Below are 18,233 nucleotides of genomic sequence, written 5' to 3' on the forward strand. Positions count from 1 at the left end.
TTGTGAGGCGGACGTACGTATGGCAGTAGAGGATATGTACCGGTATATAAAACTTGCGTCCTTTCATCCGGTGAGCCCAATGTGTGTGTTAAATACAGAAATGGCACACATAAATGCAGTGGTGGGCCGTCAGGGCCAGCAAGGCCTTCTCTGCTGGCCCAACATAATCAGATATCATTATCATAATTATAATAAAAGTCAATTTCATTAAAAAAAGTATTTTTTTCTAAATATATATATATATATATATATATATATATATATATATATATATATATACACAGTAAAGTCTCGTTATATCGATATCGGATATATCGATAGTCCCGGTTATATCGATACTATTTCTATGCACGCACGGAGAAAATTACATGCAAACAGGGTCGGATATATCGATAGTCCCGGTTATATCGATATTTTTTCGGACTCCCTTGAATATCGATATAACGAGACTTTACTGTGTGTGTATATATATATATATATATATATATATATATATATATATATATATATATATATATATATATATATATATATATATATATATATATATATATAATTATTCACATACTGTTTTCTTGATGTTATATTATATCCATTTGGTTATGCTCCTTTCAGTGTTGTAGTTTTAGGTCAGAGTTTTTAATCCAATCAGAATTCAGCTACAGTAAAGTCTCGTTATATCGATATTCAAGGGAGTCGGAAAAAATATCGATATAACCGGGACTATCGATATATCCGACCCTGTTTGCACGTAATTTTCTCCGTGCGTGCATAGAAATAGTATCGATATAACCGGGACTATCGATATATCCGATATCGATATAACGAGACTTTACTGTAGTTTGTGTCGCCAGGCTGTATGAAATCTGACCGACGCCTTCAGAATCAACAGTGAGGGCGTCTGTGCGATGTACATGAACGGGCACGTGTAGTTGATATACAGTTGCGATAGCCAATCAGATCACGAGTTGGCACAGTAAGGCCAGCTAGAGGGCCTCGCGTTGAACATGACATACGCGTCCTGTGATTGGATACTCATTTTACCTCAGCCCTCAGCCCGGAAACCCGCAAAACCAAGTATATCTACTCGCTTTTTTAACCCACAATGGCTGAAGGAGAGGACAACTCGCTGTCGCATGTAGGTAAGCCTATTCTCAAGAACAAATGAAAAAGATTTGTTTACTTTTATTTTCAACAAATAGTTCGTTTTGTGAACGTCTTGTTGTTTTTCTTATATTAAACTGACATTTTGTAATTTAGCGTAAAATCTTGTTAAATATTGCATATTCTTGGTGGACTTCATAAAACTTTGTGGACAAATGATTTTAAATTTCCTTTTATTTTGAAGTGTTTGCAGTATTAGTACAGTAGTAGCAGTAGTAGTTCTAATTGCTGATGCAGATTTATTGATGTGTAATTGCTCCGGAAAATAGCCTGTGTTGTAGACTGCGTACGTGTGCTTTTGTAAATGATATCTCCAGCCGTTGTGTCATAAATTATTGGATTACGAGGGATATTTGTTCAAGTCGGACTAAGCAGGACTTCACTGAAGGCCTAGGTGTGAAATGCACGGACCGCCACTGCATAAATGAGACTGCGCCTTTTCACACGGTGCGCCCTTTGGTCGTGAAAATACGGTATTATTATGTTACTGGGGGAACCTGGTAATAATCACCACTAGATGGCATACGAACAGCAACAGGGACATAACAAAAGAGGGAATATTGTATAAAAATAATAATAATAATGTATAATAATAATAATACATTTAATTCTAAGTGCCTTTCAAAACTCTCAAGGTCACTTTACAGTCACAGGATAAGTTTTTCTGTGGGTGAGCAGCTGCAGCCACACGCACCAGCGTTCACTCAACCCAGAAGTAACTCAAATAGATAGAAAGCTAGCTAGCTAGCTAATAGATCGCCAATAGCTTGCTAGCTAGATAGCTAGCCAGCTAGATAACGATATAGCTAATAGATAGCCAGGTCGTCATCATCTCGCAGCTAACCCACCTGAGGTTTCTGTGGGTGAGCAGCGGCAGCCACACGCACCAGCGTTCACTCAACCCAGAAGTAACTCAAATAGATAGAAAGCTAGCTAGCTAGCTAATAGATCGCCAATAGCTTGCTAGCTAGATAGCTAGCCAGCTAGATAACGATATAACTAATAGATAGCCAGGTCGTCATCATCTCGCAGCTAACCCACCTGAGGTTTCTGTGGGTGAGCAGCGGCAGCCACACACGGCAGCGTTCACTCAACCCGGAAGTACGAATGAGAAATGGTGCAAAAAGCGCGACCGCTTGTGTCCAACTTGCTCGATAACGGATAGGCGACCTCGTTTCAACCAACAGCATTTTGGGTGCCAAAAGTCTTCACTTCTTTTTATTTATCTAGCTATTCAGCTGTCTATCGAGCTATCAAGCTAGCTAGCTATTTGCTATCTATTAGCTATCTAGCTAGCTAGCTAGTTATCTATTTATTAGCTATATAGCTATCTGGCTAGCTAGCTATTAGCTCTATGTCCTAGAGAGTTTTGAAAGGCGATTTTAAATACAATGTATTATTCTTATTATTAGTCTTCTATGAGCTAGCTAGCTAGCTTTCTATCTGTGTTACTTCTGGGTTATAGGGTGCACTGGAAAATGTTATGTTCTGAGGTGCATGTTAGCATGCAGGAAATACGGTAACTCGGTGTGCGACGGCTCTCTGGTGACACAGATTGATCAATGCACCCATGAAAGTGACTCCACCATCATGCAGCGTTGCTTGTTTACACAGCACACTGCTGGCTTTAGTTTAAAGTTGAATGCTTTTAGTGCAGAAAATACGTTACTTGATATCAACACACCTTGCCCTTTAGTGCTCCTTCTGGCCCTATGAGGTTGTCAAATATGTGTTTGGACACATGGGCGTCCACAGCAGATAGAGGGTCATCCAGCAGGTAGACATCTGCATCGCTATATAGAGCTCGGGCCAGGCTGACCCTTTGTCTCTGGCCTCCAGAGAGATTGATGCCCTGTTTGTGTCAACAGACATTATTCAAGAGATAGCTATTGTAGAACCCACCCCACATATGTTTGTCATAACTATAAATCTTTTCTTCGTCGACAGGAGTTAAAACAAAATGAAACAGAAGCACCTTTTCTCCTATTTCCGTCATGTCTCCTCCTGGTAAAACCTCCAGGTCAGGGGTTAACGCGCAGGCCTCCAAAACACAGCTGTACTTTTTTTCATTGTACGGTTTCCCAAACAGGATGTTATCCCGCAGCGTGGCGTTCTGTATCCAGGCCTGCTGAGGAACGTAGGCCACTGATCCCTGACAAAAAAAAAAAACAACATTCACAAATCTTGTTATTAACCCTTACAGCAGCAATAGTCACTGCAGTTGGACACCTTATTTGTTATCATGTTAAGTTATACTGAAAATATATTAGCAGCAATGATGAAAAAAAACTCTTATTTGTTTGCATGTCAAACAAGATACTGAGTCCAGGCATACCCGAATGGAAACATCTCCTTCAAGTTTCTCCATTTCACCCAACAGGGCAGAAATCAGCGAGGACTTCCCACAGCCAACATGACCCACCACTGCTAGCAGAGAGCCGTGAGGCACCAACACGTTGATGCTTGAAAGCACAATTGATAATAATCATATCTTTGTAAATCATCCCAAAAAAGTGTGTTAGTAACTTGGCAAGGCATACTTGTGTAGAACAGGAGAATCTTCTTTAGCCCAGGTGAATTTCCCATTGACAACATTGACTGAAAAATCTATCAAGGAAAACATATGCAGACATATTTTGAGCGGCAACAAGTTGGCGGATGAGTCATAATTTCGCAAACATCACAAGCCTGTACACACCCAAACTCACTGGGTGAAAGTTACAAGCAGGAAATAATGTTCCAGCACGCATGCGGACAACTTGCAATTTTACACAATTTGATGAGTTAGAGCAAGGGTGTCAAAGTCATTTTTTGCCGCGGGCCACATTGGAGTTATGGTTTCCTCTCGAGGGCCGTTATGAATTTGGGGAAGCCATTAGAACACAGGTGTCAAAGTCAAGGCCCGCGGGCCAAATCCGGCCCGCCACATCATTTTTTTTCGGCCCGCGAAACTTGTTAAATTCCATGATGATTGCTAAAATCTGAGCCAAAATTTCATATTTTTGGATGTCAACCACAATAAAAGTCATTATTCTTGACTTCAGATTTGAAAACGAGTTATTCATTAATTTGCTGTGTGCTCTATATGTAATATTTGAAGGGATTTAAACATTCTAAATCAGGGGTGTCAAAGTCATTTTTCGCCGCGGGCCACATTGTAGTTATGGTTTCCTCTCGAGGGCCGTTATGAATTTGGGGAACCCATTAGAACACAGGTGTCAAAGTCAAGGCCCGCGGGCCAAATTCGGCCCGCCACATCATTTTTTTTTCGGCCCGCGAAAGCAAACCAAACTTGTTAAATTACATGATGATTGCTAAAATCTGAGCCAAAATGTCATATTTTTGGATGTCAACCACAATAAAAGTCATTATTCTTGACTTCAGATTTGAAAACGAGTTATTCATTAATTTGCTGTGTGCTCTATATGTAATATTTGAAGGGATTTAAACATTCTAAACCAGGGGTGTCAAAGTCATTTTTTGCCGCGGGCCACATTGGAGTTATGGTTTCCTCTCGAGGGCCGTTATGAATTTGGGGAACCCATTAGAACACAGGTGTCAAAGTCAAGGCCCGCGGGCCAAATTCGGCCCGCCACATCATTTTTTTTCGGCCCGCGAAACTTGTTAAATTCCATGATGATTGCTAAAATCTGAGCCAAAATTTCACATTTTTGGATGTCAACCACAATAAAAGTCATTATTCTTGACTTCAGATTTGAAAACGAGTTATTCATTAATTTGCTGTGTGCTCTATATGTAATATTTGAAGGGATTTAAACATTCTAAATCAGGGGTGTCAAAGTCATTTTTCGCCGCGGGCCACATTGTAGTTATGGTTTCCTCTCGAGGGCCGTTATGAATTTGGGGAACCCATTAGAACACAGGTGTCAAAGTCAAGGCCCGCGGGCCAAATTCGGCCCGCCACATCATTTTTTTTCGGCCCGCGAAAGCAAACCAAACTTGTTAAATTACATGATGATTGCTAAAATCTGAGCCAAAATGTCATATTTTTGGATGTCAACCACAATAAAAGTCATTATTCTTGACTTCAGATTTGAAAACGAGTTATTCATTAATTTGCTGTGTGCTCTATATGTAATATTTGAAGGGATTTAAACATTCTAAATCAGGGGTGTCAAAGTCATTTTTGCCGCGGGCCACATTGGAGTTATGGTTTCCTCTCGAGGGCCGTTATGAATTTGGGGAAGCCATTAGAACACAGGTGTCAAAGTCAAGGCCCGCGGGCCAAATCCGGCCCGCCACATCATTTTTTTTCGGCCCGCGAAACTTGTTAAATTCCATGATGATTGCTAAAATCTGAGCCAAAATTTCATATTTTTGGATGTCAACCACAATAAAAGTCATTATTCTTGACTTCAGATTTGAAAACGAGTTATTCATTAATTTGCTGTGTGCTCTATATGTAATATTTGAAGGGATTTAAACATTCTAAATCAGGGGTGTCAAAGTCATTTTTCGCCGCGGGCCACATTGTAGTTATGGTTTCCTCTCGAGGGCCGTTATGAATTTGGGGAACCCATTAGAACACAGGTGTCAAAGTCAAGGCCCGCGGGCCAAATTCGGCCCGCCACATCATTTTTTTTTCGGCCCGCGAAAGCAAACCAAACTTGTTAAATTACATGATGATTGCTAAAATCTGAGCCAAAATGTCATATTTTTGGATGTCAACCACAATAAAAGTCATTATTCTTGACTTCAGATTTGAAAACGAGTTATTCATTAATTTGCTGTGTGCTCTATATGTAATATTTGAAGGGATTTAAACATTCTAAACCAGGGGTGTCAAAGTCATTTTTTGCCGCGGGCCACATTGGAGTTATGGTTTCCTCTCGAGGGCCGTTATGAATTTGGGGAACCCATTAGAACACAGGTGTCAAAGTCAAGGCCCGCGGGCCAAATTCGGCCCGCCACATCATTTTTTTTCGGCCCGCGAAACTTGTTAAATTCCATGATGATTGCTAAAATCTGAGCCAAAATTTCACATTTTTGGATGTCAACCACAATAAAAGTCATTATTCTTGACTTCAGATTTGAAAACGAGTTATTCATTAATTTGCTGTGTGCTCTATATGTAATATTTGAAGGGATTTAAACATTCTAAATCAGGGGTGTCAAAGTCATTTTTCGCCGCGGGCCACATTGTAGTTATGGTTTCCTCTCGAGGGCCGTTATGAATTTGGGGAACCCATTAGAACACAGGTGTCAAAGTCAAGGCCCGCGGGCCAAATTCGGCCCGCCACATCATTTTTTTTCGGCCCGCGAAAGCAAACCAAACTTGTTAAATTACATGATGATTGCTAAAATCTGAGCCAAAATGTCATATTTTTGGATGTCAACCACAATAAAAGTCATTATTCTTGACTTCAGATTTGAAAACGAGTTATTCATTAATTTGCTGTGTGCTCTATATGTAATATTTGAAGGGATTTAAACATTCTAAATCAGGGGTGTCAAAGTCATTTTTGCCGCGGGCCACATTGGAGTTATGGTTTCCTCTCGAGGGCCGTTATGAATTTGGGGAAGCCATTAGAACACAGGTGTCAAAGTCAAGGCCCGCGGGCCAAATCCGGCCCGCCACATCATTTTTTTTCGGCCCGCGAAAGCAAACCAAACTTGTTAAATTCCATGATAATTGCTAAAATCTGAGCCAAAATGTCATATTTTTGGATGTCAACCACAATAAAAGTCATTATTCTTGACTTCAGATTTGAAAACGAGTTATTCATTAATTTGCTGTGTGTGCTCTATATGTAATATTTGAAGGGATTTAAACATTCTAAACCAGGGGTGTCAAAGTCATTTTTTGCCGCGGGCCACATTGTAGTTATGGTTTCCTCTCGAGGGCCGTTATGAATTTGGGGAAGCCATTAGAATGTTTAAATCCCTTCAAATATTACATATAGAGCACACAGCAAATTAATGAATAACTCGTTTTCAAATCTGGAGTCAAGAATAATGACTTTTGTTGTGGTTGACATCCAAAAATATGACATTTTGGCTCAGATTTTAGTAATCATCATGGAATTTAACAAGTTCGGTTTGCTTTCGCGGGCCGAAAAAAATGATGTGGCGGGCCGGATTTGGCCCGCGGGCCTTGACTTTGACACCTGTGAGTTAGAGTGACGTTGCATAAATTCTAAGGCATGACTCATCTGTGAAAGGAATGTGCAAAGGCCTGAAATGATGACACATGTACTGCGTTTGTTCTTGCCTGATGCTGTGCTCTTTCTGTCCACTGAATTTGGATCCAGCTCATCATGTCTCAAAAAACTCTGGATTCGCTTCAGGGAGACGCTTGTCTGCAGTGCAGAATAAACACCGGAGGATCACTTTAAACTAAAACAAGAAAGTCAGTTTTTTTTTTGTCCGTATGAGCTGAATTATGCAAAAACGACAGGTTTTAAATAACCACTAACACAGGCAGAATTGTTTTCGCTCCCTAAGTTCCCTACTGATGGAAGCAGAGAGACAAAAAGGTGAAAAAAGGCAAAACACCCACCTGTACAAGGCTGCTTATAACTTGAGGGAGCATGTTGAGAGGGAAACGTAGAATATTAAACAGAGAGAGTGACACAAAGGCCTTCTCCGCATCCAGGATGTTGTTCTCGTCCACTGTCACATACACAGCAAATGTTGTCAGTGCAACCTGAGGGCACATCAACAAATGGACTGGTGAGAAACAACAGTTTACTGCCCACAGAAATACAACTCTCACTTAAAATCGTGTGTGTGTGTGTAGCATTCTATTTCACGGCATCCTATAATGAGAAAATGCATAATATGATGTCCCATTTCGACAATGGGTCCTCCCCAGTCAGTTGACATCATGTTGCTCACTTGAGCTATCTATCTATCTATCTATTAGCTATGTAGCTATCTAGCTGGCTGTCTATCTAGCTAGCTAACTATTAGTTAAAAATAGCTATCTGGCTAGCCATCTAGCTGGCTATCTATGGTATTTGCTGTCGATTAACTAGCGAGCTATCTAGCTGGTTACCTTGCTATCGATCTATTAGCTATCAAGCTAGCTAGCTAGCTATTTATTAGCTAGCCCGGGAGCTTTCTATCTACAGTAAAGTCTCGTGATATCGATATTCTCGGGAGTCCGAAAAAATATCGATATAACCGGGACTATCGATATATCAGATCCAGCGGCATGTAAATTTTCTCCTTGCATTCATAGAAATACAGTAAAGTCTCGTTATATCGATATTCAAGGGAGTCCGAAAAAATATCGATATAACCGGGACTATCGATATATCCGACCCTGTTTGCATGTAATTTTCTCCGTGCGTGCATAGAAATAGTATCGATATAACCGGGACTATCGATATATCCGATAACGATATAACGAGACTTTACTGTAGTATCGTAATAAGCAGTACTATCGGTATAACCGATATAACGAGACTTTACTGTATTTGAGTTATTCCGGGTTGAGTGTCTCCCACAGAAAAACTTATCCTGTGACTGTAAAGTGAGAATTTTGAAAGGCGCTTATAATCAAATGTATTATTCATATTATTATTAAAATTATCTGATTTTCAACTCCACTTAGGAACGTTTCTTCATTCAATATTTTCAAGTAACGAATCACCTCAACGGGAAAATATAGCCTCTTGTTACAGAAGAAATTTCAAGATACGAAAAGTAACAAAAGAGTATGCCCTTCTACTCGCAGCAACAAGTTTGCTGAACGCAAGATACTTAGAGCTGCTCTGCCGTCTGCTATTATCGAGCATTATACTGGCATCCCATTGGCTAACAAGGACGTCGACCGAATGTGTCTCTATACTATATGTAGACACTGTCGATAGATATGACTATGTAGAGTCCTCATCATCCGTTCCTCGGGCCATGACATGTTCCGATAGTTTTACATACAATAAACGTTAAAAATATTTTTTAAAAGTACCGGTACACAAAAGCAGACAGACATTCTTTGCTCAGTTCTTTACAAAACCATTTCTGAGAGAGAACTCCAGAGGCCAAAAAAAAACATCAGAAAAACAGACAATGCACACCTGAGGCTACTGAAGAAGCATTTCCCCATGACAGTGATTGAATCAATACTGTATTCTTCCATCATGGTTTAGTTCGGGACCGCCAATAAAATGGAAAAATCTGACATCAACGGACAGTTAGGACAGCGAAAAAAAAAAAATCATCGGCACCTCCCTACCCACTTTCGAGGAATTGAACATTGCGGGAAACAAGACAAGAGCATGGAAAAACCTACTGGACCCTCCGCACCCTGCCCACCACCTTTTCCAGGTACTCCTTTCAGGCAGGAACTACCGATCCATGCGCACCAAATCCAGCAGACATTTAAACAGTTCTTCCCCTCGCCATTAACTCTCTAAACAGTAACCAAAATAGAACTGTATAGTGCACAACCCTGCGGAACAGCATCCTGTTATAATCATTGTAAGTCCAGCTCTGTACTCAGTTGAACCACTGTCTGCTTGATACTTTGCACATTGTCTCAGTTGTTCATAAGACACACCACTTACATTAAGGAATTTGATTAGATTAGAATAGCCTTTATTAGTGTCCTCCATACTTATTTGTCATGTCTTTTTTATGATGATACTAGTGCAGCGTGTTTTACCAGAGACAAATTCCTTGTGTGTTTTACATACTTGACCAATAAAGATGATCTTGATGATCACCCAGAAAAAAAGCGTTCATTAGTCAGGCGATCACTCACAATGCTGATGTTTGCCTTGGAGATTTTTGAACGATTTTTAGGAAGTACCGGTAGACAAAAGCAGACGTTTTTGCTTCAGTTCTTTCCAAAACTAATTCTGAGAGAGCGTGAATTCCAGATGGCAAAAAAAAAGTACACAAATAAAAGTTAAAGGACAACCGACGTGGCTTCAAATGACTTCTACTGGGCGTATTTTAATATGATTCCACCGCATATAGCTATATTTTACGTTTGTAAGACTCGCGCTGAACATTCAGGAAGTCTTGTTTTTGAGTTGGTGACGAGTCCGTACGTGACGTCAGAAAAGGACCGCCGTTCACCGTAAAAAAGACGCATTGGAGCGGTCCTTCCATCACGTCAATGTATTTTGCTGTACTGTTTTTTTTTTAAACCTTATTTTACATCCAAAAGACTCCAGCAGAGGGAGTCCCAGCTCCATTGAAGAATTTATCAGCCTGTGGAAACGGGCTGATTCATTCCTCACAGCTCGGTGGCCATTTTATTGCCTCTTTTTGGGTGAGACATTTCCCCCGCGCCCGTTTGCCTCACAATGACACGGAATAAATTTTTTAATCGATTGCAAACATGTATGCTTTCCTCTTCAGAACTATTTGAATCATATTCATAACTGGATGTGTAACAAAAAAGCATATTTTCCGAATCTGAAGCCATTGTTTTTATTCTCCAGCAATGCAAGACGTCTTGGCGTGACGTCACGAACTGGGGGCGGGACTTTCTGAAAATGCCCAATTCGCAGCTCAATTTTTTTTGCGGATTTTGGACACTAAGTCATTTTTATTGGTGTTTTGCATTTGAATAAAAATATCATACTGCGTGTTTTGGGTATTTTAGATGCTATAAAACGTTTTTCTGATGTCAGTTAAAAAACAAAAAAGTGACGTTGGTTGCCCTTTAAATGAGCATTTTCTTTCTTTCTTCTCTTCTTTGTTTTTTACACAATGCACATCTCATTTATTGTGCAGTAATCTAATGGTGACATGTATTTGTGACATCTTTTGATGCATTTTTATGTTTTAGAAAACATTTATGTCTGAATTTTGGAGGGGGGGATTTGGAGTGGATTAGGGCATTTACATGAAGAACTCTACCATACTTACAAAATGTTGTAATTAAGAATTTTCTTTGAGAACCAATTAATTACATGAGTAGTGGTACCACTGTAAAACTACAGTGGTACCTCAGTTCTCGAACGCCTCACAGTTTGAACAAATCGGTGTTCGAACAAAATATTCGAGATATTCTTGCTTTACATCAATCGGTGTTCAAACGCCAATATGACGCGTGAGTGCGTACGCGAGGGTGTATCGCTCTCTCCGTGACTAACTGTTGTCGCGTGCAACGTTTGCGTTGTGTTGCCTGCTTAACACTACGAGGACTCCACTTTCTCAGCGGCTTTCAAAACTCTGAAGTACACTTTTGAGTCAGGGTGTAGTCCGAAGCAGGCTTCTGATCGGCCGCCGGTGCCGAGTATGCAAATTGCCAAACGAACGTTCGAAGACGCGAAAAATTATGACACATGATGTTTGTTAAATCCTCTCGCAAATTGCCGAACGAACGTTCGTTTGGCAATTTGCATACTCGGCACCGGCAGCCAATCAGAAGCATGCTTCGGACTACACCCTGACTCAAAAGTGTACTTCAGAGTTTTGAAACCCGCTGAGAAAGTGGAGTGAACGTGGCTCGTAGCGATTTGTTTGTGGCTTTTGAGTGATTGAGTAAAACAAATGTATAAGGCTTTTAATTTTTTGAGGCTCCAGACATATTTGTTTTATTTCGTCCAATATGGCTCTTTCAACATTTTAGGTTGCTGACCCCTGGGATAGATATTTGAAGAGAAAAGAACATCCTGTAGCCGAGTCATCCGTAGCTGTCACGTTCCGAGCGAGAGTGACGGCAGCTGACTCGTCGGAACGTAGTGGAATGTTTGGCATCCCAAAACAGATACGTACTAACCAAGCAGGATGTTTATTCACAAATCAAAGAAAACACAGCGAGCAAGAAGGCAGGGGGTGATCCGACCCGCTTACTACGCCAAAAAGCAAATGGCACATGAGGGTGCAAAATGACGCAATCCTGGCAGATGACAAATTTACGGGACGCAGGGAAAATACCTCGGACCGGATACACTCGCGCATCGAAGGAAGAGTCCAGGTACGGTGGCGAGTTGAGTCAATCATCCGGCATTGGCGAGGTGATCGCGAACCGTATAAATGCTCCGTGTCCCTGATTAGAGAATTGACAGCAGGTGGAGAACGGCCGGGAGAGGCAGCCCCGCTCCCCGCTGTCAACTCGCAAGTGACAGGAGCAAAGAGATGGTTTCGGTGTTCAAAAAAAAAAAAAAAAAAAAAAAAAAATCGCTTTTCGAACAGGGCCCTGGAACGAATTATGGTCGAGAACCGAGGTACCACAATTTTCTAGCTTGCTTGTCTTGAGTCGGTCCATGGCTCGAGATAGCCAAAACTGGTCCACATTCAATAGTGGACATATTAAATAAATAAAACAAATATTTACACTCTCTTTATGGAAAATGTTTAGTGTACCAAACATGCATGTTTCTGGTCAATAAGAGGAGGGAAGAGGAAACATTTGAACTCAGAACAAGTGTGACGCCAACAACATACATAGTTCTCTCCTGAGCTGCCTTGTGTCAATATTAACTTATTTAAAACATTGCGAGATGGCAACAAGAGTGGGGTTGTTCGATAACGTGCCTGTTTGCTTAGTTAAATGAATGCAAGGTCTGTTTTGATGTCCCTCTGTTTGAAAGATCTACTCAAACAGACGGTTTCTGGATGTAGATAGCAGCCAGACTTCTATGAAACACACGATTGTACTTTTTCAAATTGAAGTATTTCATAATAATAATACAGTAAAGTCTCGTTATATTGATATTCATGGGAGTCCGAAAAATATCGATATAACCGGGACTATCGATATATCCGACCCTGTTTGCATGTAATTTTCTCCGTGCGTGCCTAGAAATAGTATCGATATAACCGGGACTATCGATATATCCGATATCGATATAACGAGACTTTACTGTTATAATAATAATAATAATACATTTCATTTATAAGCATCTTTCAAAACTCAAGGTCACTTTACAGACACAGCCAGCGTTCACTCAACCCGGAAGTAACTCAAATAGATAGAAAGCAAGCTAGATAGCTAATAGAGGGCAATAATAATAATAATAATAATAATAATAATAATAATAATAATACATTTCATTTATAAGCGCCTTTTTAAAGCTCTCAAGGTCACTTTACAGTCACAGGATTAGTTTTTCTCTGTGGGTGAGCCGCGGAAGCCACACACGCCATCCACACACACACACACAACACACACACACACACACACACACACACACGCACACACACACACACACACACACACACACACGCGCGCGAAATCCTTCATTAAACCGATATGGTGGGGTGAGCTTCAATTTGGATCGTTCGTACAGTAGCCTGCTTAGGCAACATAGGTTAGGCAACATTAGTAATGCTGATGAGGTGATACCGGAGGGAGTGGGGCAATCGGACCAGTCGTTAGTCAGGAATGTAGGAACAATCGTTGGGGCCGCACGGAGTGGTCCTCTGCTCCCCCCAACCTGAGAGTAGGGACCTATCATAGCAGTGTCCGGCGCCGCCATGTCTGGATATTAGGGATATATATATAGGGCCGATACTACCAGTAAGACTTTAGTACGCTGAAGAAGCATCTTGGATAAGAAGCGAAACGTCCGACACTTTCAAAAAGTACAGATGACGGCTGAAGAAACCTTTTCATCGATTAAACAAGTCTGCCGATGAAGCAATCCTTATTAAGTTCTATGGCAATTATAGAGAAATACTATACCAAAAAAGGTGCACTGGTCCATGCCATGGTTGACAATGCTCCCAAATAGGCCGCCTTCTTAAGCACATTGAGCTCCTTCTGCCGGATAGCCAACACCTTTTCCTTGAAGGAGTTCTCCCAAGCGTACAGCTTCAATACTTTGATGCCATTAAGGATCTCATTCATGAGTTTAATACGGCTATCTTTGTGCTGCATCTGCTCCACCTGGGAGCAAAAAAAAAAAGAATGCTAAATAAGCATGCAAAAACATGACCAGAACACAATTAGATGGTAATTGATCATAGTTTATTGTGGATGATAAATGCATGGTGATAATTCAATGTCAGTCTAAGGATGTGCTAACAAATTCAACAGCATAATTAATACAGTAAAGTCTCGTTATATCGATATTCAAGGGAGTCCGAAAAAATATCGATATAACCGGGACTATCGATATATCCGACCCTGTTTGCATGTAATTTTCTCCGTGCGTGCATAGAAATAGTATCGATATAACCGGGACTATCGATATATCCGATATCGATATAACGAGACTTTACTGTATATGATAAAAAAAAGTCTTAAATAACTTGTTACTACCTGGTAGGAACGATTCTTCACGGCTATAAGAGCATTGAAAGGAATTAGCAGGATCATCACAGCGACTCCAGCCAGAACTGAGGGGCCCAGATTCTGGAAGTAAAGTCATTTAGAGTCAATAACACAATGAACGTAACCATCAACACAAAATAAGTGATATTGTATTTCTAGTCATATACATGGTGCCTTAATGCATATTCTTTTCACTTTCTCAGATTTTACTATTGATGTTTGAGTATATTTTTTTGTATTGTTTAAACAACTGCCATTGCATGGTGACCAGTTCAGAGTGATACACCATTTCGCCCAAAGACACCAAGGATAAGGGCAAGAATGCATGCGACTATAGTGAGCCGTTTCGATTTTGTTCATGTATAAATAAATCCTCAATTCAAAATGACTTGTTTGTGTTTTATTTTAAAAAGAATGTTGAGCAATTTGTCAGAAATAAACCAAAATACAGTAAAGTCTCGTTATATCGATATTCAAGGGAGTCCGAAAAAATATCGATATAACCGGGATTATCGATATATCCGACCCTGTTTGCATGTAATTTTCTCCGTGCGTGCATAGAAATAGTATCGATATAACCGGGACTATCGATATATCCGATATCGATATAAGGAGACTTTACTGTATTGCTTTAAAATCATCTGTCAACGTTTTAATAGAACTGTTATTGATAGAGTGTTTATGCACATTAGTAAACATATTACGTTATTTCATGTTTAGATTAGAAAACATATGTTTTTTCATGTTTAGCTTAGCATATATTATGAATTGTGCACGTTTAATTTCAGTCTAATTTACTTAAATAAAATTATCAGTTTTATTAGTTCAATAGTCGTTGCAAAGAAGCAACAGCTCCAACTCCAATCTAAGACCCTCCCAACTGAGTTGTTCGTAACCAATTGGACGGGAAGATCGACTTGTCCGCAACTGATTGGACAACAGATGGCCACTGTGTATGTTTAAAAACTTGTCAGAGCGGGAGCTCGCTCTCTTTTTGTCTCTTTGTTCTATCTTTGTTCGTGTGCTCATGTCTTCATCCCACCGAGACGAGAAGTGCTTTTTCTGTCCCATTAGAATAAAGTAGTTTTTTGTTCACCATCTATCGTCGTTGCTGATATTTTTATCAAGTGAACTTCCGACAATACCGAACCAGGAAAGACGAACAAGAAGTTTCAACCGAACAGTTATGTTTAAGAAGCACTTTTGGTCTCTATTAGTTAGTATCGGTGAGTAGTCAACAGGACCAGCTATTGGTCTGGAAAAAAAAAAAATAAAATAAAACATCTCAATTTTAAAATAAATTAAAATACAGTAAAGTCTCGTTATATCGATATCGGATATATCGATACTCCCGGTTATATCGATACTATTTCTATGCACGCACGGAGAAAATTACATGCAAACAGGGTCGGATATATCGATAGTCCCGGTTATATCGATATTTTTTCGGACTCCCTTGAATATCGATATAACGAGACTTTACTGTACTTTTTTATGCAAAACAGTAAATAAAATCTGGCTTCACTTTAAATTACAGTAAAGTCTCGTTATATCGATACTATTTCTATGCACGCACGGGGAAAATTACATGCAAACAGGGTCGGATATATCGATAGTCCCGGTTATATCGATATTTTTTCGGACTCCCTTGAATATCGATATAACGAGACTTTACTGTAAATTAATCAAAGCAATATATGATTTATTATGGATGGATTGGTGGATTTTACTAGAAACAAAACAATACTTGAAAGTACCTGCCAGAGAAAGTATAGTGCAAGCATAATCTGAAGAGGAGCAGACCACAGCATGTTCAGGAAGGTGGTGAGATCCATGAACCTCTGAGCATCGACGGACATCAAGTTCACCACCTCCCCCACTGTAGATGAGCGTTTGGCAGCGTTTGTTATTACCAGCGACTGCAGATCACAGAGAAACAAATAAAAAAAAAAGTCACAAAATTCTGGCACAAATCAAAGACATAAAAGATGTGCGAGTTTTTACCTTCCGATAGATCATCCCGATGAGAGATGTGCGTACATGCATGCCAGTGACAAAACAATACTGAAAGTGTTGGTGGAGGATAAGCGTTTGCAAAAAAGCTGTGAAGAACATGAGGAAGGCCAGCAAGTAACCCCACCAGTCAGGGACACCTTTTTGCTTAGTGAAGGATATCAACATCCTGTAACAAAGGGGGAAAAATTGAGGTTTTCCTGAAGACTGATTTTTACTCATGTCAAGCATCGTGTTGAATTTTGTGTAAAAAAAAGAGCAGTGTGTGTATCCCGAAAAATAGTTTGTATGCCAAGATTAAAATCTCGTGAATTTAACGTTCATAAGCCGAGAGGTTCGTGAGCCAAGGAGTTCGTAAGCCGAGGTATCACTGTACTCCTTGGAGTTAGTTTTCAGTCAATCAATCAAACTTTCTGCACGGAGCAACACAATGACTGATGTGTCGTTCGCGAATGAGCCCGTTCTAACAAGAAATGGCTGCTGGCTATTTTTTGTCCTCTATTCCCCGCCCCCAGTCTTCCATAAAGCTGCACGTGATTGGTCAAGAATGCAGCAGTGGGGTAGGGGGGGGGGTTACAGAAACACACAGCTGCAAATAAAAATAGATAGGGAGAGAGTGAGAAAATGGATAGAAAACAGTGAAATTTGGAAAACTTGATTGATACAGTAAAGTCTCGTTATAACGATATCGGATATATTGATAGTCCCGGTTATATCGATACTATTTCTATGCACGCACGGAGAAAATTACATGCAAACAGGGTCGGATATATCGATAGTCCCGGTTATATCGATATTTTTTCGGACTCCCTTGAATATCGATATAACGAGACTTTACTGTAGTTCAAAGGCAAAGTGTAGACTGCAAGGTTAAAATATCCCATCAATCAGGCTCCACAAATAACTCGCATGAACCATCTGTACGCTTGATGCAAAAAGCTATCAACCCAGCTAATAAGGAACTACGTGAAATTATCGCAGCAAAAGCACGGCAACTTCACTCGGATATCGTGAAGAGGCAACCTGGAAGTTCGTCATCCATTGATTATTTCAAGGCTAGCCACAGATGGTTCGACAACTTCAAGCGTCGTACAGGGATTCATAGTGTCATTCGTCATGGTGATATAGCCAGTTCTGACGATAAAGCTGCCAAAACTTACAAGGAATCATTCCTCAAGATGGCCATTCCATTCCATCAATGTCACAATCTGGTTGGCGACCAACGGGTGGCGACGTCAGCCCTGCCTGCAGCCTCGCAGGTGCTGGTCATTTTAATCAGCGACACTTAAAAGGACTCCCGGCACGACCATCCGGTGTCGGTTCATTGTTTGTTGTATGCTTTGTCTGCAATCGCATGCATTGTATGCTGTGCATGTGTTTAACCTTGGCGGACTTTTACGCTTGGTTTTCTTTTGAGAATTTTTTTTCTGTTCAGATCATTTTGATGTTTTACATTTTGTTCCTGCTGACCTTTATTTTAATACAATTTGTCAAACAACCTCCTGCTCCCTCCTGCCTGCTTTTTGGGATCCGCACCCGCCATCACCACCTTGAAAACCGTGACAATCAAGCCATCAAATGACCATCACAAAGGTAAATAAAACAACTTTATTATATAGTACAGTTTATTTCTTTAATTACGATACCATAGCACATTTATTATACATAAAATAAGGTATATTTTGTATAGTTTTAAGGCTTAGAAAATTATAAAGTAGAAAATTATGTTTTATGGGGACCTGCGAACGGATTATTCTTATTTTAATGGTTTCCAATGGGAAATTAATGTTTGAAATATACACTTTTCGCCTTACACACTCTGTATGGGAACCAATTAAGTTCGTAATTAACA

General features: G+C 40.1%; 1 protein-coding gene across 1 annotated transcript in view; it reads right to left on the reverse strand.

The window, feature by feature from the left end:
* The window catches only part of abcc3 (ATP-binding cassette, sub-family C (CFTR/MRP), member 3), an 86,312-nt gene that overhangs the window by 31,170 nt on the left and 36,909 nt on the right, over positions 1-18,233 (reverse strand). The window contains exons 9-18 of the mRNA XM_089015844.1: positions 16,373-16,550; positions 16,126-16,287; positions 14,357-14,449; positions 13,778-13,981; positions 7,685-7,831; positions 7,397-7,484; positions 3,705-3,771; positions 3,500-3,626; positions 3,140-3,316; positions 2,849-3,016 (exon numbers count right to left, since the gene is read on the reverse strand). Of these exons, the coding sequence (XP_088871970.1) occupies positions 2,849-3,016; positions 3,140-3,316; positions 3,500-3,626; positions 3,705-3,771; positions 7,397-7,484; positions 7,685-7,831; positions 13,778-13,981; positions 14,357-14,449; positions 16,126-16,287; positions 16,373-16,550 (1,411 nt within the window). The remainder of the gene's footprint in view (positions 1-2,848; positions 3,017-3,139; positions 3,317-3,499; positions 3,627-3,704; positions 3,772-7,396; positions 7,485-7,684; positions 7,832-13,777; positions 13,982-14,356; positions 14,450-16,125; positions 16,288-16,372; positions 16,551-18,233) is intronic.

Source organism: Hippocampus bargibanti, linkage group LG15 (genome assembly GCF_051943395.1).
Source record: "Hippocampus bargibanti isolate YZ-2025 linkage group LG15, ASM5194339v1, whole genome shotgun sequence".
Classification (NCBI taxonomy): domain Eukaryota; kingdom Metazoa; phylum Chordata; class Actinopteri; order Syngnathiformes; family Syngnathidae; genus Hippocampus; species Hippocampus bargibanti.